Genomic DNA, 25,378 nt, shown 5'->3' on the forward strand with positions numbered 1-25,378 from the left:
ACTCAACCATTGCCACTGTGTCCTTTCTTTCTAGTAGATCAAGATAATCAGGTGACAGCAAAAACTGCAGAAAATATTAGCTGGGGCAATTAGAATAAGATCTGTTATTTGGTTACAGGTAGGTAGCCGTGTTGGTCTGGGTCGAAGTAAAATAAAAAAATTCCTTCAGTAGCACCTTAAAGACCAACTAAGTTTTTATTTTGGTATGAGCTTTCGTGAAGAAGTGTGCATGCACACGAAAGCTCATACCAAAATAAAAACTTAGTTGGTCTTTAAGGTGCTACTGAAGGAATTTTTTTATCTGTTATTTGGTTATTGTTGTAAACCTCCAGAATGTATTTTGTATAGTTTTTTTTTTCCTCTATCTTTCAGTACATTGTATTTTATTTTATTGCTGTGGCTAATGCAGATAAAGATTCTTCTTACGACTGCAGCGAATAGCTAACTACTGAGTGGATGCTCATTTAACAAAATTGTTCATTTCTTCTTCTTTTAGCGTCTAGCTTCAGTGGGACTAGATGCCAAAAACACAGTCTGCATTTGGGAATGGAGGAAAGGAAAACTTATTGCATCAGCTACTGGCCACTCAGACAGGGTAATCAGCTAATGCGTTTGGCATAAATGTTTTTTGTAATATGTCTTGTAACCCTTTTTGCTGCATTGATGGAGCTGTTAGCTCCCCCCCCCCTTTAAGCTAATGCTCACAGAAATATAATATTATAATTTAGTTTATTAAATTATTGTAGGAAGATGATATTTCGTGATATTATAGATAAAGGGAAATTAATAAGTGGGACTTCTGTGATAGGATCTCCCAACATTTTTTTCCTCTACTTGAAAGAAACAACAGGGGCTGCTAATTTGATTGGAGAAGGGACACAGGCAGAAAGTGTGTATGTTTATCTTCCCCCTGTGCCATTTCCCTAATCAAACATCCACCTTCCACCTTTCTAAGTTGCCATTAGCAGTGGCAGAGATGAGAGGAATCAGAACTAAAGCATCCCTGTCAGATGGCCATCCAACATCTGCTTAAAAACCTCCAAGGATGGAGAGACTACCACATTCCGAGGGAGACGGATCCACTTTCAAAGAGCTCTGTCAGAAAGTTCTTTTTGACTTTTAGCTGGAATCTCCTTTCTTGTAACTTGAATCCATTGGTTTAGCTCCTACCCCCTGGAGCAGGAGAAAACAATATTGCTCCATCTTCTGTGTGACAGCCCTTTAGATACTTGAAGATGGCTATCATCTCCCTTCCTAGTCTCCTCTTTTCCAGGCTAAACATACCCAACTCCTTCAACCATTCATCAAAAGGTACATGTATTGTATCTCCCTGTTCCTCTCCAGTGCTTAGCTGCCAAGTATCCCGTTTTTCACGGGAAACCCCCGGATTTTAATCCGTTTCCCGCTGTTCTCCCGAATGGAGAAAAATCCCAGAAATCCCCCGGATTTCCTACCTGCCAGGGAGCCTCCATTTTGGGTGCTGTTCTGCCCATGTGTGGGCACCGGAAATAGGGCAGAGCGGCACTGGAAGTCGCTTCTACGCATGCCCGACGGCCATCTTTGTGTTGGCCGCATGGCGGCGGCTGTCACCAAGATGGTCGCTGCCATGCGGCTACCACCAAGATGGCTGCCGGGCATGCGTAGAAGTGACTTCCGGTGCCGCTTTGCTCTATTTCCGATGCCCACACACGGTCAGAGCGGCCCCAGAGGTTGCTTCTACGCAACTTCTGGTGCCGCGCTGCTGCTGATCCCGCATTTTTCAGCGGGAGACTTGGCAGGTATACTCCAGTGGGACTTATTGAAGTCTTGTTCAGTTCCTTCAGCTGTGCTGTTACTAACTGTGTATTTACTGGTGTTCTCCAGCCATTGTCAGTTTTGCTGTCACATGTGTAGATTGTTTTTGACACTGAGAGATGGAGACATAAATGAAATTAAGGCAAACACTTGCCAAGAGGTTTGTATGCCTTACAAGGTCTTCCATGATGCTGTTTGCTTCCCAGAAACATTTTTCATCCATATGGAAAGTCAGCTATAGTCACGTATATTATTGGTAACAGAACGTTAGGACTTTATAGAGAACCAGGCATTTGTTTATTGAATTTATGACATATCTGATATGAATGCATGTGGTTTCTAATTTAGTGTAGCAGTTTTGAATATTTTTTGACAGATCTTTGATATTTCCTGGGACCCATATCAACCCAACAGAGTGGCTAGCTGTGGAGTGAAACATATCAAGGTAAATTGGTTTTGATGCTTTGCACTGCCAATGAAAGAAACTCTTTATAATTCCTTGGCATATTTTCTTTTACATTTTTTTTAAAGCTATGAATGTTATGCAGCCAGCTCAGTGTGGCAAACTTCCAGAACTATTCAGTATAAAGTGATTGCAGTGACGGACTGCTTACCAAGCAAAGCAGAAGGGACACATAGTATAGTTTAGAAAATACTTATTTCCTGTGTGGCTTTCTCTCTCTCTCTGCATTTTCTCCAAGATGAACTGATTTAGAGTGAAGATGACTTGAACCAGCAATTTAAATAATCACCAAATGGAAAACATTAAATTGCAATCACCAATTTTAATCAATTTTTCCATTTGTACCGGTATTTCACTTTTTTCTCCAAGGCCATGTTTTCTTGGGCTGCTATACCCAATTCCAACATATCAATTTACAATTAAATTCCATGTTATTCTGCATCTCACTTTGTTTCTCAGCGTAGCACTTCCATCTATTGATGTGCTCCCTCTCGTGCGCACGTGCACACACACACACACACACACACATATGTATTTAAGCAATTATGTCACATAACATTTTTCAGTCTTATTAATTAAGCACAATTAGTTCTGCATTGGGGAAAGGAAGCTGTAGCCAATCCTGCAGCCCAGCACAAAAACCAACTTGTCAGATTTTGTTGTCAGAGTCCAAAATATGGGCCCCATTTAGCCTGTAGAATTCGTTTAATTTAAATGAGACATCCAAGACTGGAGTAATGCAATATTCTAATACAACATAAAAAGGTAAAGGTAAAGGGACCCCTGACCATTAGGTCCAGTCGTGACCGACTCTGGGGTTGCGCGCTCATCTCGCATTATTGGCCGAGGGAGCTGGCGTACAGCTTCCAGGTCATGTGGCCAGCATGACAAAGCCACTTCTGGCAAATCAGAGCAGCACATGGAAACGCCGTTTACCTTCCCGCTGTAGCGGTTCCTATTTATCTACTTGCATTTTGACATGCTTTCGAACTGCCTACAGCAATATGGAATAGACAAGTGCTGTGCACACACCATCATTTTAAAGCACATTTGAAGAACACCCCCCAAAGAATCCTGGGGACTGTAGTTTATTAGTGGTGCTGGGAGGAGTAAACTACAATTTCTAGTATTCTTTGCATAGAGAGAAATGTGCTTTCAATGTGTGGCATGATTGTGCCAGTGACTCTTTACCTGTTACAGATTCATTTTTTTTGTCCACACTTACTTTACTAATTAATATTACATGTAAGCAAGGATATAATTTTATGTAAAATAGAATCTTCAAAATGTGTAATTTCAGATTTGAGAAACAAACAGGCAAAAACAAGTATTGTAGCATACTAGAAGCCCTGAATATATTTTTTTGGTCCTGGTGCTCAGGAGCAAGGTAGGCAGATTGCAATTACAGTACTTCTCCTTAATTAAGTGGGTGTGAGGACCAGAATTATTATTTTCTGCCAAGAATCTTGCACCTCTAACATGGCACTGTGTTCAGATTGCTGAGGTGAGGCCTTAGCAGAAGAATTGCTGTTTGTTGTTCTCTGCAGGAAGTAAAGCACCTGCTTTTATTATTTTGGCACCTGGGATCTGTAAAACCGATGTCCTGATTATCCCAAGCAATCATCATTCATGCCAAACAAACAAAGGCATGCCATAATTTACTAATATTGTCACAAGGCAATCAGTTATCCAATCTGGCAGGGCTATAAGTAAATTGCTTTTGAAGCTCTCTGATATTAGAGATGCTGTTATCTGGAGGAATTATCATTCATATTGGGTGAAAGAAAAAAATTAACCCTTGCAAACCCTTTTAAACTGTATCAGTCTGCAAAGGAAGACCCCTTTAAAGTCCTTGCTGGAAATGAAGTTAATGGCAGAGTTCAGAATGATTCCATTTCAACACAAAAAATAGATTTAATTGATATTATATTCCCAAAACATTGGCAAATTTAAGATCAAGTTTGATTGGTTGTTTGTCCATCACCCGGCCCCTTCTACTATTATTATTGTTTTGAGTTTGTGGGTTCAAGACACCCATAATTCTTTGATTTAGTAAGTATTAGAATTTAATCAATGCTTGGAGAGTTAAACTGGAAGACTGACTCTTATAGCTGGACTCGTCTTGCTGTGTTCAAAAGATCTCCTGAGAGATGGGCAGTTAACAGAGAACAAAGATTGGGAGATGGGCTACCAGCAAAATGAAGACTCTGTTTTGCTCAGTCTCTTCTTGGGGGGAGACTTTCCTTGAGCTCTGCGATTGTGAGCAGAGGCAGAAAGAGAGCATTCCAAATGCTGATAGAAATCATGCAAAGGCCACCAGATATAGGTGTGCCCTTAACATTTATTGATCCACTAACATTAAGACAGGTGATACGTGATAGGGCCGTGAAGCAACTGAGCGGTTAAAATAATGGATTTATCCTTCACTTTCATACCCTTTCATACAATTCTTTTCCTTTAGTTCTGTGTGGTTGTAATTACTTATTTATTATTGCTTTCACCATTGTCTAAATCTGATTTTTATCTCTACCATGTGATTTTATGCTCCTCCTGCATGTTTTGTTGTTAATATGTGTTTTTATGTATTTTAATGGGTTTATTTGTTCAAAGCATTTTAAAAACACCACACTTCACTCTGGGCTCCCAGAGTAGCTTATGCATGTAGGCCACCCTGATAATTCACTGATAATTCACATAAATGCGTGGCATAAAGTAAGTAGAAGCAACTGGGCCCTCTTGCAAGGTTCTCAAGCAACGTGGAGATATGTCCTGCCTTTAGGATGATCTCAGATCACGAATGTCGCAGACTCCTTTTTGTACTTTTCGTTGCAGTTTTGGACGCTGTGCGGAAATGCCTTGACAGCCAAAAGAGGAATATTTGGTAAAACAGGAGACTTGCAAACTATCCTCTGTTTGTCCTGCGCAAAAGATGACATCACATACTCTGGTGCTTTAAATGGAGACATCTACGTCTGGAAAGGGCTCACCTTAGCCCGCACGATTCAAGGAGCTCATGGTGTAAGTTGCCTTCTACTTTCTCGGTTTTGTTTTGTGAAAATAATGAAGCACCAGGCAGAGGGCCTTCTCAGTAGTGGCGCCCGCCCTGTGGAATTCCCTCCCATCAGATGTCAATAAGATAAACAACTACCTGACTTTTAGAAGACATCTGAAGGCAGCCCTGTTTAGGGAAGCTTTTAATACTGGATGAATCATTGTATTTTAATATTCTGCTGGAAGCTGCCCAGTGTGGCTGGGGAAACCCAGCCAGATGGAAGGGGAATAAATAATAAATTCTTCTTCTTCAATGCAGCAACTTCCATCACCCATCATCCAGCTCATCATTGGCCAGGAGAACTGGGACCTTGGGAGTAGGAACCTAGCAACATCTGGGAGTCCCACGTGGCAAACCCTGGATGAGGCTGTTTGTTAATGAAAAAAGAAGTTAGGTTTTCTGTGTGGAGGTCCTGACTTATAAATCATGCTAAGGGAGGTGTTTACTTGGTGACCATCACATGATAAACATGATCATGTTCATTCTTTGCTCCCCCACTTCTGGAAAGGTTCTGCCTCTGACCCCTGATATATGGTGAAATCATCAAAACATCAGGTTTATATAAACAATGAGAGTTTCATAGGAAAAACAAGCTTTACGTGAAGCCAACTTAAGTGTGATTACATTTAAGCCCTTTGCAAAGAGGTTTGGGCTTTGAAATGCCTTTTGTTAAAAATTCAGTTCAAGTATGTGTGTTGTTCACTCACAGGCTGGCATTTTTAGCATGTATGCATGCGAAGAAGGTTTTGCCACCGGTGGGAGAGATGGCTGCATTCGATTGTGGGACACTGTTTTTAAGCCCATAACTAAAATTGATCTCAGGGAAAATGAGCAAGGCTATAAAGGTAATGAAAATACTTTTGACCCAACTCTATGTTTCTAGGATTCTATTAAATTATTTGTAATGTATTTAATGCAATACAAAACATGAGTATTTTTGCTCTTTTCTCTTCCTCTGAGTTTGAATTTAATCCTTGTTGCTGTGATCCTGAGGAGGCAGTGGAATACATACAAGAGTTAGCATATCTGCCCTTCAGGTTTTGCCTTTGTTTTCACAATTGTAGCTTACGAAACTACCTCTTCCCCAAGTGAAGCAAAACCAATTGCTTCGTTTCATGTTGGGTGGTGCTGCAGAATAATTGGAGGTGGCAAAATGAATGGATATAGCATTTGGATTGCAAATTGCAATGTGTGTGTGTGTGTTACTCTGATACTCAAACTGCCTTAACAGACAATGTAGGAAGCTGCATTATAGCAGGTCAGAATATTTGTCCACCAAACCTAGTATTTGTGGGCCAGCTTCAGTTTTGAGGGAGTCCAGAGAAAGCTGCTCTCTTGTTGAGTCTCCTCCACGGTTGGTAACCCCTCGTGGGATTATCTTGTGGCAGTGCAGTACAATGCTTAGCAGCAGCAGCAGCACTCTGCATGATTGCATCTAACAATGCTATGTGTGGGAGTATTATGGGATATGATGTCATATTCTGGTCCAGTTCTGGATTCCACAGAAAAGGAGTCAAGGCTGGACAGAAGTTTCAGGACCATGGATAGCTCCTAGTGAGCAACTTGGCTAGCAACTGGCTTCTTTTCTAGCAAGTGTTACAGACTGAGGTGCTCATGTGAAGATGCTCTAAGTTGTGGGCACCCTGAAAGGATCCAGCTGGAAACAGGACCCTTGACTGGATGGATCCCAGTCTGATCCAGACAGTTCTTATGTTGTAAGTCCCATGTATTTTAATGGAGTGAATCTTCCTTCCAGAAATATGTGTGTGGAATTATGCTTGGCATAAAAGTCTTGCCTAATAGCTATAACATTGTACTGTCACAAAAAAAAGTTTTTCTTGCTCCTGCTACCTGAAAATGCTAGAGATCTTCTCCATTCATTTGTTTTAGTGTCACCTGCCTCCAATATGATGGCAGTGTGGCCCCATTTATGCTTCTATAAATAGCGAATAAGAGATTTTGATGCTGTTTATGCCGTTGCATTTTTGTAGTTAGTGGTCTATCCATTAAGTTATCTCCCCGGATAACTTCTCTGCAGGATCTCCTTTGTAGACACAGTTTGAGCTTCATCAGTGTTAACAGCATTAAATCCATAGAAATGGGCACTGACATTTCTCCAAGGCTGAAGCACCTGTGTACTCGGCGGACCTCAAAATGATGGGGATAAAAATAGCCACAGCCAATTAAGAGATATAGCTGGGAATCACAAATCAGAATAAAGTAACAAAGCTATCTTCCCAACCCTTATCCTTCTATACATCCCACAGAACAGAGATTTCAGAAATCACAGACAATAGGATCTCTCGGGTGGTGCAAAGAAATAGGTACAGAAGGCAACATGAAGACACAGCAGAGATGAAATGGAGATTGAGGGAGGGCCCAATAGCAAAAGGCTAGCTTCATTGCAATTGCAATTGGGGCGAATCCCCTAAGCCAATCAGCAGGTGTACAATCTAGAATCTTCTAGCACTTGAACATATGTGTGCTCCCACACAGCTGAAATCACTTTCCAATTAGTCTCTGGCCTTGAAGCACTGTAGTACGAGGTAACACAGGCACTTCAACCCAATGATCTCATCCTAGTTACTCTAAAGTATCCTCTTCTCACAAAGGCCGGTTTTTGCCCAGAGACCTAAGCGAGGAAACCATTTTCTCAAGAACCTCCAACTAATTAATTGACCTAAGAACCAGGAGCGGAGGAAGGGGGGTGCGGTAGGGGAGAGCCACCCTTGGTGTCACCACTGAGGGGGGTGACAAAATGCCAGGTGGCACTCCTGGGAGAGACGCAGTGGCTTAGGCGAGCGCAGGCTCCTCCTCGGAGGCCCTGTGGAGCTTTCCTGCCCTGGCTGTCCCCGACTCGTGGCTGGCTGGCTCCACTCCTGGGCACAGGGCAGGCGTGCTGCCCCAGGTTCCCAATCGGCTTGCTCCGCCACTGCTAAAAAGATAGACTCAGATGAATATATTTGGAATCAGAGGGGCGTTTTCATCAATTGTTTGTTTGTTTGTTTTTCAAAAAAGAATGCTAGTTCTTTGGGTAATAAGCAAATTCTGCAGGATTTGTAGATAGTCCAATATTGCATAGGTGCTTGTATACGTATATGGTATGTTTGAACAAATGGGTGTGTGGGTGCTTTTTCTTCAGAAGAAGCTGACTTGGTCATTCCTGAGGTGTTTCAAAGAACCTATTAGTGTATCAATAAGAAATGCCCCATAGTAAATTTGGAATGAGATAACTCTGAGTTACTTGGACTCACCCCAGATTTATTAAAAGATACATTTGTTGGCATGGACAGAGTGGGGATGTTGTGTTGTGTTTTGAAACATTGAAAAAGATTCCTACAGCAGTTTTTTTGTCTGAAGACCCTACAAGGTCAAAAGTAAGCAGTGTAACTGATAAAATATTTTCCAGCTTCTGGAGGTCAAGCCTTTATCTAAGGAAGAAAACTTTGTTAATTCCCAGTAACTCCAGGTCTTAAAGCCCAGCTGAATCAGTTTAACTGAGGAAAACCAAGCACATTTGGGGATATAGCTCATAGGGGTGGGTGCAGAAAATGTTTCAGGAAGAGTGATGCAATGTATTTTATTCCTACATAAACACTTGTGTGTGTGTGTCCATGTGTCCGTGTGTCCCCATATATACCTGTATTTATATATATATTTGGTTGTGTCTGTAAGAGAGAGAGAATGAGAGAGTGGGGAATGACAAAGCTAATTTCTAGGGTAAGAATCACATAAAAACTGTTCAGGTTTCTGTTAATTGGTTCTCTGGGAAACAATCAGACTCTACTCTGGGAGTCAATTAAGACTGGGCAGAAAGCCAAGTTCTGCCAGAGACATAGCAACTACTCTCTCATTGGTTGAAGGTCAGCACTGAACTCTGTTATTAAGGAATGCTAGCACATTTGTTCTGTGTGGTGGTGTAGGTGAGAGTTAGAAGGAGATGTGCTGTATCAGATGGTTGAGAGAGAGAGAGTAAGGATTTATTTTGCTTTGCTTTGTATATAGAAACTCTGTTTTTCTTTTATTTAATAAATCCTGTATATAGTTATTCTGCGTCCAGACGTCTAGTCATTGAAACCTCTGGAAGTTTCCGTGTTGTGCAGCGATACTCTGCTACGTTTGGGCTAAAGCAGCTAGAGCTACGCCTGACACTTTATCAAAATTGTGGACTATCCTTTTGTTTTAGAGCAATTCCAGTTTCCATATATATTTTTACAATTGTCAGGAGAGCGACAGTCACCACATTTATGGAGGGGCAAAAATCTTCTCTTTGGAATGATAGGCAACAGTAGGATGCCATAATTTATTTATAAATGTCATTTATCCCTAATGTGCTGCTTATAAAGGCATGTCAGTTAACCTCCCGCAGGGGGTCTAGAATGCATTCCAGCCTTGAAGGGGGTCTCATTAGGGGTTCATCAAATTAATGTCATTTATTAGCCATTGATTCTGTGTAGAGAACATTTGGAGAAAAGCACACGAGGGCAAAAAAATTGCAGCTCGCAGATGTAGAGGTATAAACTATTAATACTAATTGGCTCATTGAGACAAAATTCCGCTTGCAGAGAATTGTGTAGATGCACTTTGACTCCTTTTGTATCCATGAGGGGAGGGGCCCCTCTACACGGGGGGAATGTCTGTGTAACTGCCTATGCAAATGTCCTGAAAAGACTGGAGAAGTTATGTGTTCCAAGTTCTCAAGCCCAGGAAATCTGGAGACAACCTGTTCTGGTCAGGGTTGCATTCCCTTAGACGAAGCTGCTTCATATTTTGCGGATAATCCAGCATCCAGCATTGTCACTGGAGGGCAAAGTTTCCTCGGTGGTAAGGAGTTCCTGTTTCCAGCCCCATGTGATTTGCCAAGTATATATCCCCTTTTTGGCAGAAATGACTTGGCCATGATGCTTCATGAGCTCTAAGTGTGGCTACTCTTGAAGACAACTTGGCAACTTCAACTGGTTCAAAATGCAGTGGCTAGATTATTGACTAGAGTTAGGTTTAGAACTTATGTAGTGATGTATGGAAGTGAGAGCTGAACCATAAAGAAGGCTGGTTGCCGAAGAATTGATGCTTTTGAATTATGGTGCTGGAGGAGACTCTTGAGAGTCCCATGGACTGCAGGAAGATCAAACCTATCCATTCTGAAGGAAATCAGCCCTGAGTGCTCACTGGAAGGACAGATCCTGAAGCTGAGGCTCCAATACTTGAATTCTGCATATAAGTTAAATAAGCAGGGCGACAATATACAACCTTGTTGTACTCCTTTCCCAATTTTGAACCAATCAGTTGTTCCATATCCAGATTTAACTGTAGCTTCTTGTCCCACATAGAGATTTCTCAGGATACAGATGAGGTGATCAGGCACTCCCATTTCTTTAAGAACTTGCCATAGTTTGCTGTGGTCGACATAGTCAAAGGCTTTTGCATAGTCAATGAAGCAGAAGTAGACGTTTTTCTGGAACTCTCTAGCTTTCTCCATAATCCAGCGCATGTTTGCTATTTGGTCTCTGGTTCCTCTGCCCCTTCAAAATCCAGCTTGCACTTCTGGGAGTTCTCGGTCCACATACTGCCTAAGCCTGCCTAGTAGAATTTTAAGCATAACCTTGCTAGCGTGTGAAATGAGGGCAATTGTGCGGTAGTTGGAGCATTCTTTGGCACTGCCCTTCTTTGGGATTGGGATGTAGACTGATCTTCTCCAATCCTCTGGCCATTGCTGAGTTTTCCAAACTTGCTGGCATATTGGGTGTAGCACCTTAACAGCATCATCTTTTAAAATTTTAAATAGTTCAGCTGGAATATCATCACTTCCGCTGGCCTTGTTATATCCTTCAGCAGGATACTGGACTGAATTAGACCCTTAGGCTAATTAGACCCTTAGGCTGAACTAGCCAGATTTTTCAGAGTCTGAACCAGGAATTAATATTAGACCATGTCATGTAGTGACTTAATCCCCATGAAACGTAGCAAACCTGTAGTTTGATGGAAGAATGAGATTAAAGTCAGTTTTATTTTCAGGTTTTTGGAAGCAGGGCACATCTGCTTATTGTACAGTAGAAGAGAGCTTTATCTGACAAAACAGATTGCAAGCCTGCCAGCAGCAAGAATTAACTGCTCTGTAGTGCTCATCCATATGCACTTCGTTAACATAGTCAGTGGTGGTAAACTAGAGAGCGAGAAAAGGACCAATATCTGATTCGTATCAGATAAAATACCTCTCAATTAACAGCACTTAATAAAGAACGGCATGTGCATTTACATAAATTAACCTTTGGCTACTACAAGAGCTGAAGAATGGAAAGAATGGTGTTTTGTGAACAGGTGTCAGCAGTTACCTTAATAAAAAAATATGTGTGTGTGCCGAATCAGAAAATCAGCATCTGAAATGAGGTCTTTCCACCTTGCGGCCCATGAAGAGATATGTAGTACACTATTGGTATTTTCTGGCCTGCTGGGCCCTGTTTTTTGCAGACCCTGGCAGGCAGGCAGCCTTAACAAGCCCCAGGTGAGCTGCCTTTCATCTTTGATAGACAGCACTGGACTTGGCAGTTGCGAGCCCATCCACGCTACCTTTTGCCCTGCTGCATCCCCACAGGAAAAGACTCTTATTTACTGCTGAATCAGAGCAAATGTCCATCAGATTTTCCACGGATTGATGTTTGCTCCGATTCAGCAGTAAAGAGAGGGTTTCCCTGGGGGGAAGCAGCGGGGCAAACAGAAGACTGCTCAGACCCGTGCCTAGAAATCATGAGACAAGCAGGAAACAAGTTGCTTTACATGATTTCCAATTTATGCATGGACTCCCAGAAACCAAATCCTCATGTAAGCTGCGAGTTACCTGTATTCTTATTCATTGTAGAGTTAATGAGCTGCACTGAATACCAACTGAAGGAGCACTGGCCCACTGCAGGCAGAAGCTAGCCAGGGCTGAGTGCTTTTAAGTCTCATTGCTTTCAGTGCACATTTTGCACACCCACAGGAAACAGTGCAACTTAAGTACAGTTGCCACATGTCCTCTTTTTCCAGAACGCATACTTTTTTCCAGGGGTGAAATTTCTGTCTGGGTGGATTTTTTTAATTTGCCAAAATGTCTGACTATATTGCCCTTGAGGGACGATTCCAACAGATTCCATACGAAGAACGCTCATGTCCCTGTGGCCGCCCCGAATCGGTGGTGCATGCCTTTCTGGCTTGCACTCTTTATAAAGACTTGAGGAATGAGATTATCACCCCTCTTTTATCGTCTGTTCCAGGTCGCCCAACCACTGCAACACTGTCCTTTCTCTTGGCAGATCTAGATGAGCAGGTGACAGCAAAGGTTGCAAGGTTCTTAGCTGGGCCAATCAGAATAAGATCCACCATTTGACTATTGATTCAAAACCCCAAAATGTATTTTATATAATTGACTTTTTATTTCTATTCTTTGTATATTGCATTGTTGTTATACTGATATGGCTGATGACTGACACAAATAAAGAGTTATTCAATTCAGTTCTATACTGGATGAGGCACAGGCATAACTAGTGGTTGAAGACTTGCTTTCCTCTCCTCTTCTCCTGCCCCCCTCAGTAATATATCACAGCTTCTATAGCCTAGATATAGTAGGGGTATTTAAAATGAGAGTCGTCATAGTATGCTCTTATATGCTCTTCAGAATCTTCTTCTTCTTCTTTGGCGATCCCTCGTAGCCGAGTAAGATTGTATTCTATGAACATGGTCTTAACAGTGAGTCCATAAGTGACTGTGGAGGCCAATTCTGGATCCACGCGTCCTTCCACAGTGGGGACATAGGTTTCCGGGCAGGAGTTAATCACAGTGAGGGTTTGCTAAGTGTGCCTTCCTCTTAGCACATTTTACCCTTTCATCCTGAATTTGAGGCAACCCTAACTTAAGGGCTTAACTTTGGCTGAATCGTGGCACAGTGGATCAGTGTGTCTTGCTGTTGACCAGAAGGTTGGTGGTTTGAGCCTGTGGTCCAGAGGGTCCCTTCTAACTCTATGATTCTATGTCCCATATAAATGGACTGATAACCAGCCATCGTCATTCTAAGGCTATTCTGTCCTCTCCCAGGTTTGTCCATCCGAAGCGTGTGCTGGAAAGCAGACCGGCTTTTAGCAGGGACGCAGGACAGCGAAATATTTGAGGTCATTGTGAGAGAAAGAGACAAGCCGATGCTCATAATGCAAGGTCACTGCGAAGGAGAGCTCTGGGCCCTGGCGGTGCATCCCAAGAAACCGTTAGTTGTTACCGGCAGCGATGATCGATCTGTGCGGTAAGGCAAGAGTGCAAGAAGATGGCCTATGGACTGTTGCCACATATATTTTGGGGAGCTGCCATGCTTTAAAATGGGGTTGGGGGCATTGGGGGCACACCAGTGGGGAGTCGGGCCAGAGGCACAAAGTAAGTAAAGCAGTGTATGCGGCAAGCCCTATAAAAGTCAGAGGTTTCTGCACACACACACACAAACATGCATCATGAAAGAGGACGTGCAGTCAAAGCAGATGCTCCACCACTGAACTATGGCTCTGAAAACTATTCCTGTTAATTTTTCTCAAGAGGAAGGCTCAAGCATTAATTGTTCTGAAACACCAGTAAAGCTTCCGAGATCTGAGCTCTTTTACTGGTGAGGTTGTTGCTAAGTAACCCATTTATGGGATGCGGGAGGATGCAGCAGCCAGCATAAGTTTCCAGTAAATAAACTCAGTGGCCAGGTGTCTGATAGAATAAGCTGGAGTAGTTCCAAGAGAACACAATTCTTTGGGGTGGTTAAGGATTGCAGAAGTCAAGGTTTTAGACAAGTGGATAGCAGAGCTTCCCAAGGAAGCTGAAGCAGACTTTCTGAGAAGTGCAAGCAGCTGCTAGATTTTGAGCAGTCTTAGCTTTTTGGCAACTTTCTGCTTAGAAAAGAGCATGCATCTGTGTCTCCCCTCCTGCTGCGACAAGCTCCCCTTCCCCCTTGTCTCCCTGACCCAGAAGAGGCATGAAAAGGGCAGAGTAGAGATTGGCTGCACACATGCACAGTCTCCAATTGTTTGGGGAAAGCCCTGGAAAGGAGGAGACGACGATGACTTCTTCTTTATTAAATTTGTATGCTGCCCTGTACCCGCAGGCCTCAGGACGGTTCGCAGGATAACACAAAGACAACTGTGTGGAGGCGGGGATCTTTAGTCTCAGCAACTGATTTCATGGAGTAAGACCCACAGGGAACGCTGCCACTGGGCTCATTAGTCCTGACACTCAGCCAAGTCTGTGAATATTGTGTTTTTGCTAATAAAGAGTTAACTCCAACTTGGAACTGTGTGATTTACTGACCGGCACACTCTGTGTCATGAGGGCTAGGAGAGACCCTGGACAGCCGCCACTACCAGTCAGCGTAGACAACATAGAACAAGATGGACTAATAGTCTGACTTGTTAAAAGGCAGCTATGCTCCTTCCTAATTTTTCTAAACATTCAAATGTGGAACCTTTCTCCTTCTCCTATATTCCTTGCATTTTCAGACTGTTGGTCTGAAGAAACTGTCTTGAGCATAGTCGTTAATATAAGGTTTGCCATGCTCCCCCCCCCCAATGAAACCAAACCCTTTCGATGAACTCCTGCATTAAACTTGATCTTCCTAGTTGACTTAGTACATTCCTGTATCGCTTCAGTTTGATGTCAGGGTAATTCTGTAATTCACGGGAAAAGCCGAGGAAGCCAGTTTCCTAGGAGACGGGCCTTTCCCTCTCATTTTTATCATTCTGAGCATCTGATACTAACTATTCTTGATGTGCTGAACATGTTGAAATATCTGTGATTTTCTGATTCATGCCTTGCATATGCTTTGTGGCATCATTTGCATATTGCATTTAAAAAAAAAAAACTTTAGCAGAAACTGGTGTTTGCTCCTGGTGGAAAGATTTGTCAGTGTACTGGGGGTGGAACATAGCTGGGTAGCTGAGCACATGCTCTGCATGCAGAAGGGTCCACATTAGGTTCCTGGCATTTCCAGTTAAGACAATTAGGTAGCAGGCAAGGGAAAAGATTTTTCCTGCAAACCCTACAGGGACACTACCAATGAGCGCAGATAACACTGGGCTGGGTTGACAAATAGCCTTAAGAAGGCACAAGCAGCTGCCAGTGTTCCAGGTGCAATGTTCTGGCTGGGTGCGGGTTGTTGGTGTAATGTAGATAATGTTGGTTCTGGGTATAGAAGACTCAATCTGGAGACCGACCATAGTTCTGCTTTGTTTTGCTGGAGACATTAAGATAGTGTGATGTATACATGGCCCCCGGGGCATCACATCTTGTTAAAAATGTATTGTTACCAAGTGGTCATTTTAATTATTTATTTATTAAATTTGTTTGTCACCTTTTTAAAAACAAGTTAACTCAAAGTGATTTACAATATATCTTCTTTTCTTCTTCCTTGGCGATCACTTGTAGCCGAGTAAGATTGTCTTCCATGATCACGGTTTTAACAGTGAGTCCGTAAGTGACTGTGGAGGCCAATTCTGGATCCACACACCCTTCCACAGTGGGGACATTGGTTTCCAGGTGGGAGTTGATCATGGTGAGGCTTTGCCAAGCGTGCCTTCTTCTTAGCACATTTCTCCCTTTTGTCCTGAGTTTGAGCGTCTTCAAAGCCCATGACACCTTTGCTAAAGACTGTTCTCCAACTGGAGCGCTCGCAGGCCAGTGATTCCCAGATTCTGGTGTTTATACTACATTTTTTAAGATTTGCCTTGAGAGAGTCTTTAAACCTCTTCTGTTGAGCACCAGCATTACGCTTCCCATTTTTAAGTTCGGAATAGAGTAGTTGCTTTGGAAGACGATAATCAGGCACAACATGACCAGTCCAACAAAGTTGATATTGAAGAATCATTGTTTTTACAGTATAAACAATATATAAACAGACAAACACAGGGCAAATGACTTCGTCACTCAGGACAAGGAAGCAGCAAGTGTACATTGGCTGTTCTCCATCAACATAGGGCTGCACCCCCCAAAAATCATCCAAATAGCCCGAGGACTTCTGCATGCACAACAAGATTTCTCCCACACCTCTTGCCATGGATCTGGATCCCCATACATGCATGCTTGATTTCGTCCAGAGTTTCTCCCAACCCTCCAGAGCAAATTGTGCATGGGGCATGTGGGAAAAGAAGAGGGAGCCCTGTTGTGCAGGCAGAATTCTTTGCACCAAAAAGATGTCTCTGTTGGATACAATCCATGGACCATGAGAGTGTTCCTACTTTCTATCCAGCGGGCCTGAAGTTTCAGGGAGTATGTACACACTTTGTTTCCTATCCAGTTCCTAATGCAATTAAATCTTCCAGCTCACCTACTGATAGGCATTCCAGAGCTCTGGAGAAGGAAGCCCTGGGAAATTCTAGCGTAAATAACTCAGTAGCCTATTACCCGTCATTAAGGTTAGAAGAAACCACCCAAAAAATGTGCATAAAACCTCTCCAGCATCTCAAACACCTATATTCTAATCGTAGCATCCAAATGATTATTGAGGGTCTTTTTGTGTGAATTTGTTAATGATACAATTAAAAATGCAGGTTTTCATCATTTGGGAACAGTGTAATAGGAAGTGAGAGCGGCAAGTAGAAGCCGGACAAAAGTTTCTGCTACCAAGTAAAAATAAATAGTATATTCTGCAATGATAAGTTTTCTCTTGTCCTTTTCATTCTTGTGTAGCTTATGGAGCCTTGCTGATCATGCCTTGATTGCCCGTTGCAATATGGAAGAAGCTGTGCGAAGTGTATCTTTCAGTCCTGATGGGTCTCAGCTGGCACTGGGAATGAAGGATGGTTCCTTCATTGTTCTGAGAGTAAGGTGGGAGAAAAAGAAAATTAATCTAACGAAAGCAAGCATATTCTAAAAACTTGGACCAAATATGAAATTGTGGGTGTGACTTCCGCCATTCTATAACAAGTCCATAGCCCAGCTCATAATTTTCTGATAAGCCATGGTTTGTTTGCCGGAGAACGAGCTGTGTGCCCATAAGTTCTCCTCTCCCTTCCTTGCCACTCCCTTTCTCCACTAACCAGATCCTAGTTTGATAACCTGATTTTAAAGCAGCACTTAAGCAACAGTTTCCCAGTTCAGACAGCATGAGGAATATTTTTAACATACCATAATATTGTCTTTGAAGCTGGGCACAGCTCCCCTCCTTTTCTTTAAACCAATATTGGCATGAGAAAGGGATGCGTCTCAGTGGGATATAGGCTATATTTCTTCTTTACAAGGGCTATTCTGTATGTGAGATACAAATGCTGGTTTTACATTACCATAGAATCATAGAATTGTCATATCGGAAGGGACCCCAAGGGTCATCTAGTCCAAGGAATCGCAACAGAAGCATCCATGACATATAGCCATCCAACCTCTGCTTGAAAACCTCAAAGGAAAGAGAGTCCACCACCTCTTGTGGGTGTCTGTTGCACTGCCAAGCAGCTCTTACTTTCAGAAAGTTCTTCCTGATGTTGAGTTGGAATCTCCTTCCTTGTAACTTGAATTCATTGGTTCAGGTCCTAGCCTCCAGAGTAGGAGGGGACAATCTTGCTGCATGCTCCATGTGACAGTATTTGAAGATGGTTATATCTCCTCTCAGTCTGCTCTTTTCCAGGCTAAGCATACCCAGTTCTCTCAACTGTTCCTCATAAGGCTTGATTTCCAGACCCTAATTACTTGGACTATTACTTACCATGATCAGGACACTAGACTTCTTTTGATGCAGCCTAGAATAGCTTTAGCTTTTTGCTGCTGCCTTATATTGTTGACTCATGTTCAGCTTGTGGTCTGCTAAGACCCATAGATCATTTGCACATGCACTACTGGCAAGCCAGGTGTCTCCCATCTTATATTTGTGCAGCAGATTCTTCCTGTCTTAAGTGCAGAACCTGACACCTCTCCCTGTGGAATTCTGTGGAATTCAAACTATAATACAATATCTAAGACATAAAAGGTGGAATAAGGACACAGTTAAAAGTTGTACAGCTTCTAACACAGCAGATTGCAATTGCTACAACAGGTAGGGAAATTAAACAAAGGGTCTGCTGGTTTCTCTTTAAGGTTTCCAGACTCAAAAGAGAGCAGGGCAATTAAAGGCACAGAAGTCCTGTCCTCTATTGAGTCTGGCAACCCTAACAACAGGCAGAAAAATCATTAAGTGGTCTTCCAAGACCCTTGGTAATTTTTAAGTAGGCCCTGCACGGGGGCAGTTTGGGAACCACTGCTATAAATCATAGGTTAATTTGCACACACACAAAATATTTGGCAAGACAAATCCAAGTGACAAATCCACGGTTGGCCGTGGGGCCGGGTAGGATTTTTTTCCACTTGGATTAGCCAATCTGTTTTTTTCGCCTACCTCATAGCATTTCGTCACAACTTGGTTTGGCGGTTAGGCATTGGAAATTTGCATAAATAAAGAATGGGGGGGCAGATTACATCATCCTCTGCCCGAAATTGGAGATTTAATCCCGTTAAAGGGGTTCCGGGGGCGGTAGCCTTGTCCTGGGCCTACGGAGGTCAGGGCCTTAGGGCACCCCCCAACGGTGGCCACAGGAGGTGTTCCAGTAGATGTACATCACTGGGCTCCTTTCTGGTGGTTAATTTCTCCCAGACTGTAACACACGGGTTACAGTCGGATATAGTCGGTTAGGGTCCAATGCCTAAGCCAATACCGCTCAACATCCTTAACCAATAAAGTTGTGGCCTTTTCACCCACTTAAACTTACTTCACTGTGTCTTGTGCCTTATTTCTGGGGAGGGAGGGACATTGCCACACAATAAAGTACCATGAATCTGTCTGGCTTTTATTTCAGATGACTGTTTGCAGCTGTTTTGAGACAATAGAATTCTAAATCAGTGTTTCTCAACCAGTGTGCCTCCAGATGTTTTGGGACTACAACTCCCATCATCCCTAGCTAGCAAGACCAGTGGTCAGGAATGATGGGAGTTGTAGTCCCAAAACATCTGGAGGCACACTGGTTGAGAAACACTGTTCTAAATAAAACCTTTAAAGATACTTGTTTATTTATTTTAACATTTTGGGAACTGAAAGGTGGGCTCTTTTTAATCAAAGTAATAAATAGAGGTGAAACTCAGAAAATTAGAATATCATCGAAAAGTGCATTTATTTCAGTAATGCAACTTATTATTTTTTCTTTTTCTTTTAATTTTTACAAATGCTTTCTTTTGGAAATTCCACAGTAATAAAACAAATAGTTTGTAATAATACAAAAATAAACAAAAATAAATAAACATCGCTATCACATTTCGTTAATTACATTCCATTTATAATTGACCCGCCTAATGACAAATAATTACAATTACAACAAATAAAGTCTTGACATATCTTGCTTTGCATGTCATGGATCTATCTCATATATTGGTTTCACCTTTTAAGTTGCGTTACTGAAATAAATGCACTTTTCAACCATATTCTAATTTTCCGAGTGTCACCTGTAAGTCAGGACTTTTGAGATGGCGTGGGCTTGGTTTTGGTTTTAACGTTTTGCATCTTCAGGCCTGCTGCTGACATTTCCACCCCTTTGCAGAGATATGACAGAGGTTGTTCATATCAAAGACCGGAAAGAGGTAATTCATGAAATGAAGTTTTCGCCAGATGGCTGCTATCTTGCAGTGGGTTCCAATGATGGCCCCGTGGATATCTATGCAGTTGCGCAACGGTACAAAAAAACTGGAGAATGCAACAAGTCTTCTAGCTTTATTACTCACATTGACTGGTCTCTGGACAGCAAATTCTTGCAAACTAATGATGGTGCGGGAGAACGCTTCTTCTACAGGATGCCATGTAAGATCTTTCCTTTAGCTTTGCATTGGTTTGTAAACATCTGTAAATAGAACTGTGCAGTTTTAAATTTCACAGGTATAAAGGCTGATTTGGTACCAGGGAAAGGCAAATCTGTCAGCTTCAGTTTCTAGTCCGTTTCTTGTTTTCAAGTCTTAAGTTCAATTTTCCACATTTTCACATCCGCCTGTGATTTGTTTTTAAAGTCCTCAGGAAAATCCACCAGCTTTTTAGTGCAAATTTCTCCTAGTATACATATTTTTGCAAAGAAATTTCCCCAAATAAAATGCATCTCTCCCGCTAATATATATGTTTTAATGCACATTTTCCCGTAGCGTGTACATTTTGGTACACAATACTTGACTAGAGAACTACATACATTACAAAATTCAGAGAAGTGCAAGTTTTGAAGGATGGTTCTCACAATATCTTAGAAATAGTGCAGCTTAGGGAAGTTCTTGAACTGCAAACCTGGGTTTAACTTCTTTCCCATCCCTGCTTGCTCTGCAGTCCTCAGGCAGGTCTGCTAGACTTGCTTGATATGAGCTAACAAGAGGGACTAGTCCAAGGTCACACACACACAGTGAACTTCATTACTGAGCAGGGCTTTGAACCTGACGTTTCCTCATCCTAGTCAGACTCACTACCCCATCTGAATTATGTCCAAGGTCGTGCTCAAATTGAAATCATTTTGTGTTGATTCAGGAAAGAAATGTGATAAAATATGTAACAGAAAACTTAAAAAAAAGACAACAACCAAATTCCTTTCATTAAAAATTATTCTGGAACTGGTGGGAAAGGATTTGACCTGGTGCACCAGAAATGATAATGGAGTAGCCATTATCAGAATTTAGAACAACTCCAGAACTAACTAAGGTTTCTAAATCTTCAACATTGTCGTCATCTTCCCTGTAGTAGAACATGAAACTATAATCAGGTCACCTTGAAATTAATAATAATAAAAAAGCAAACAAATAATAACACAGACCGTTGTTAAAAGTAGAATCTGCAACAAAATGTTGCAGTATAGCCTAACTGCCAAAGGGGAGTGCCCCTCGCCAGAGTTCCAATCAGCCATTTCCTCCAAGTAGAGCATTCCACTGTTCCTTCCCTTCCTCTATTTTTATTCTCCAGCCGTCATTCTGTATTCAATGGCTTCTGAGCATGCACAGTGCTCATTGGGATTGCTTTGGAGTGTCTGCAAAATGGGTCCAAATGCATGCAGGTTACAATCAGACTTTTTTTTGGGGGGGGGAGCGTCTTTTGAAAAGTCTTCAAAAAATAGGGAAGGCTTGCATGGGTGCCCACAGGGGGTGGCGAGGGGTGGCTTGCTCATTCTAAATATATGTGTTTATTTTAATGTACACACACACATATACATGTCCAGCCAGTGAACAGGAAGTTTAGAGTGGTTTCAGAGATCACTCCTATTGAGCATGGAAGCCAGACTCCATCTCTCTGCACTTTTCCAGAGGAGAGCCTTCTGGGGACAGCAGGCAGCTCAGATGAACGGCGCTTCTTCTGAAGCAACAGCGATGTTACGAGATTTGTAAACCCTAGACTTACAGTGATAATATAAACAAAGGAGTTGTGGCGCATTTTTGTGATCAGGCAAGGAGTCCGGTGCTGCTGCTACACCCAGCCCTACTTTTTGAGCAGCCAGTGATGATGGCGAGTGGCCAAGAATAGAAGCCAAAATTAATTGTGTACAATCGAAACCAAACTGTTGACAAGATTCTCAGGAAACCCGTAGTGAAATATCCATATATATCTGGAGGTGCCAGGGATTGAACCTGTGACCTTCCGCACATGAAGATTTACCAGTAAACTGTGGTCATCCCACAGCTGACATGGAGGACATCCTTAGCAGGCAGGTTGATATGGAACTAATCCCTTAAAACAGGAAATTTGAAAACCGCCGAGGTAGAAAATTTCGTTCCGTTACTACTTCTGAAATGCAAATGGTTAAACAGCTTATTAACCTGATTTCGTTTCAGCTGGAAAGCATTTAACAAGCAAAGATGAAATCAAAGGGATTCATTGGGCTTCCTGGACGTGTGTGATGGGATCAGAAGTGAACGGGATCTGGCCGAAGTATAGCAACGTTACAGACATCAACTCTGTGGATGGAAATTACAATAATGCAGTTCTGGTGACTGGAGACGATTTTGGATTAGTTAAATTGTTCAGATTTCCTTGTCTAAAGAAAGGTAAGACTATGTCCTGTGCATAACTGATTGCTTGCTTAATAGTTGGGATTGATCATTTAATGTTTCCTTAGTGGATCTTGAGCCACTTTCAGGTGGGCCTCAGCACCAGATACTGCCCAGTGCCTCCGCCCTGCTCCCTAACCATGTCGTATCCTTTTGGATGGACCAATGCCAATAATTTCTCTGTATCATTGCGACGTACATGGACAATATCAAAAAGATACTAGTATGTAGGATTGAAATGAAAAGCAAAAAGCTGAAAATGTAGTCTCATATCTTTAACTCGAGCTTGTTAGTGGTTTGGTGCTAGCTCCTACCAAGGAACCTTGTGGTCAGTAGTCCATTGGTAATATATAAAGTTCACTGTGCCTGCCTGGTTTCACTCTGTAGGCCTTGACCAACTCTCATTCAGGTCTTTGACTGGCTGTGGATCCAATGGAATCCCCTCCAAGTCAGGTCAATCCCCAATCCTGAAGACACTACTTGTTACAGTTGGTAGAAATAACATAAAGAGCGTAAGAAGTCATGCTACATCACAGCAGAGGCTCATCTAAGTCCAGCATTTCGTTCACACATTTTACAACCAGATGCCCACTGGAAGCCCACAAATCAATACCTGATTTGCCTTGGATGCTAGCTGTCCATGGCATATTGTTCAGGAAACACAATATTAGAAGTTGCTGCATGCAAAGCTATTGAGCATCCTCTGTCGTTCTGAGGTCTGCTGGCTTTCAAAGCGGTTTTCTTTCAATGTCTTTTCAATTATTTTATAAAACAAACTTGGGAGTCAAGAGGACAAAGGCCTTCTGGCTGCATCTTACAGTAGCAGAGTAAGGACTTTCTCTTTCGATTTACTATTTATATCACACCATACAGCTGACATGAAAAAAAAATAGTAGCCTGCAAGCTCTGCCCCAAGGAAACTGCAATCAAACATGCATGGGCAGGGGGAATATGAAACTCAAACATGCAGTGCGATAGAATGATTCTGACATTAAGCTTACATGATATTCAGTGCTTTTTTGGGGGGGACGCATGGGGACGCATACCCCTAAACATTTTGTGAATCTTTGTACTTTTGTCCATTTACTGTATTTATTTTCCCCGATTTGAACTATAAAATGGTGATTTTCTTGAGTCAAAATGAGAGTACCCCTAAACATTTTTTTTTTTTACAAAAAAAAGCACTGGTGATATTTACATTGATTTGTGCAAACAACTTCCACCGTAAGCTCTCAAGAACTACTTCCAGAGAGTTTTAGCTGTGTTAGTCCACTGCAGCAAAAGAGAAAACAGCTTTATGGACTAACAAAGGATTATTTGTTATTTTCTGTTTATTAAGAACTAGTATCTAATATAGGGATGCAGGTGGCGCTGTGGTCTAAACCACTGAGCCTAGGGCGGTTCGAATCCCCGCAATGGGGTGAGCTCCCGTTGTTCAGTCTCAGCTCCTGCCCACCTAGCAGTTCAAAAGCATGTCAAAGTGCAAGTAGACAAATAGGTACCACTACAGCGGAAAGGTAAACAGTGTTTCCATATGTGCTGCTCTGGTTCGCTAGAAGTGGCTTAGTCATGCTGGCCACATGACCCGGAAGCTGTCTGCGGACAAACGCTGGCTCCCTCGGCCTATAGAGCAAGATGAGCACGCAACCCCAGAGTCGTCCGCGACTGGACGTAATGGTCAGGGGTACATTTACCTTTAGTATCTAATATGATTGCATCAGCAGGCAAATAAATGCCAATACTGAAGACAAAAACAAAAGCCACAAAACGAAGAGAAATGAATATGCCATTTTGACTACCACGATACAAAGACTGAGTAGGGTAGGCGACAGGGCAATCATTTTAGTGAAAATTATTGCCCATTAATTGGGAAAGGAAAATACATTTTGTGTGTCTGTGTTGATCAGGTATATAATTTATTGTGACTTCATGCTGGCTGTATTAAAAGAACTTATTATATATGTAGATTGATAGATAGGAACTGCTTTTTTCTGACATTTCATGAATTTTATTTGCAATTATCAATATGTTGTTTTTATTCTAGGAGCTAAATTTAGAAAATACGTTGGCCATTCTGCACATGTTACTAATGTCCGTTGGTCGCATGACTTTCAGTGGGTGATAAGTACTGGAGGTGCAGATCACTCTGTTTTTCAGTGGCGGTTTATTCCAGAAGGTTTAACAAATGGAATCCATGAAACAGCACCCCAAGGTAATGCAAATAACATTTCTTTATTCATTCATTCATTCATTCATTCATTCACTGAATCACATCCTTCACCATTATGGTCCCAGGATGGGTTATTAAGCAATATAATATACAGTTGTAGAACAGCTACAGTTATAAAAACCAGCAAACTGTTCCAACTTGAACTGAGCAGTATAGATTCCAGAGAAGCAGGCACGGAGCAATGGATTCAAGCTACAAGAAAGAAGATTCCACCTAAACATTAGGAAGAACTTCCTGACAGTAAGAGCTGTTCAGCAATGGAATTTGCTGCCAAGGAGTGTAGTGGAGTCTCCTTCTTTGGAGGTCTTTAAGTGTAGGCTTGACAGCCATCTGTCCAGAATGCTTTGATGGCGTTTCCTGCTTGGCAGGGGGTTGGACTGAATGGCCCTTGTGGTCTCTTCCAACTCTATGATTCAGCCAAAAGACATGGGCCCCTCAAAGCAAAATACATCCACATGCTTTCAATGCTTTGGCCAAGCATTGAAAGAAGTTGCAATTGAAAAGACAGCTTTGATGGACTGAATGGGTTTTCCCCCCCTCATCATTATTCCCCAGAATACTTGAATCTAACATGTGCATTGCCTTTTGCTTTCCTACAGGCCCATGTTCTCCTTGGGTGAAGTTTGCTCAAATAATACACGTGCACAATGTTCGCTGCGCATCAGGGGATGTCCACATATTTAAATCTGTAACATAAAAAAAATCATTTCAAACTGCAGAGACCCACAGGAATATTATAATAGCTAGGACCAATGAAGAAAAGTTGGAATAGGAGACATAGGGAGGTTTGAATTTGCTGGAGAACAGATGGGGAAACACTGTT

The 25,378-nt window shown here is 42.1% G+C and overlaps 1 protein-coding gene across 3 annotated transcripts in view; it reads left to right on the forward strand.

Moving 5' to 3' along the window:
• EML6 (EMAP like 6) overlaps nucleotides 1-25,378 on the forward strand; it is a 151,078-nt gene that overhangs the window by 49,326 nt on the left and 76,374 nt on the right. For 2 of the 3 annotated variants that reach the window (XM_060273134.1, XM_060273135.1), the window contains exons 4-12: nucleotides 497-595; nucleotides 2,171-2,239; nucleotides 5,090-5,275; nucleotides 6,019-6,154; nucleotides 13,377-13,578; nucleotides 16,992-17,129; nucleotides 19,859-20,115; nucleotides 22,110-22,322; nucleotides 24,370-24,537. In XM_060273134.1, the coding sequence (XP_060129117.1) occupies nucleotides 497-595; nucleotides 2,171-2,239; nucleotides 5,090-5,275; nucleotides 6,019-6,154; nucleotides 13,377-13,578; nucleotides 16,992-17,129; nucleotides 19,859-20,115; nucleotides 22,110-22,322; nucleotides 24,370-24,537 (1,468 nt within the window). Of the gene's footprint in view, nucleotides 1-494; nucleotides 596-2,150; nucleotides 2,240-5,089; nucleotides 6,155-13,376; nucleotides 13,579-16,991; nucleotides 17,130-19,858; nucleotides 20,116-22,109; nucleotides 22,323-24,369; nucleotides 24,538-25,378 lie in introns of those variants that run through there. The other variant, XM_060273136.1, reaches the window with a different exon arrangement.

This window comes from Zootoca vivipara, chromosome 3 (genome assembly GCF_963506605.1).
Source record: "Zootoca vivipara chromosome 3, rZooViv1.1, whole genome shotgun sequence".
NCBI lineage: Eukaryota > Metazoa > Chordata > Lepidosauria > Squamata > Lacertidae > Zootoca > Zootoca vivipara.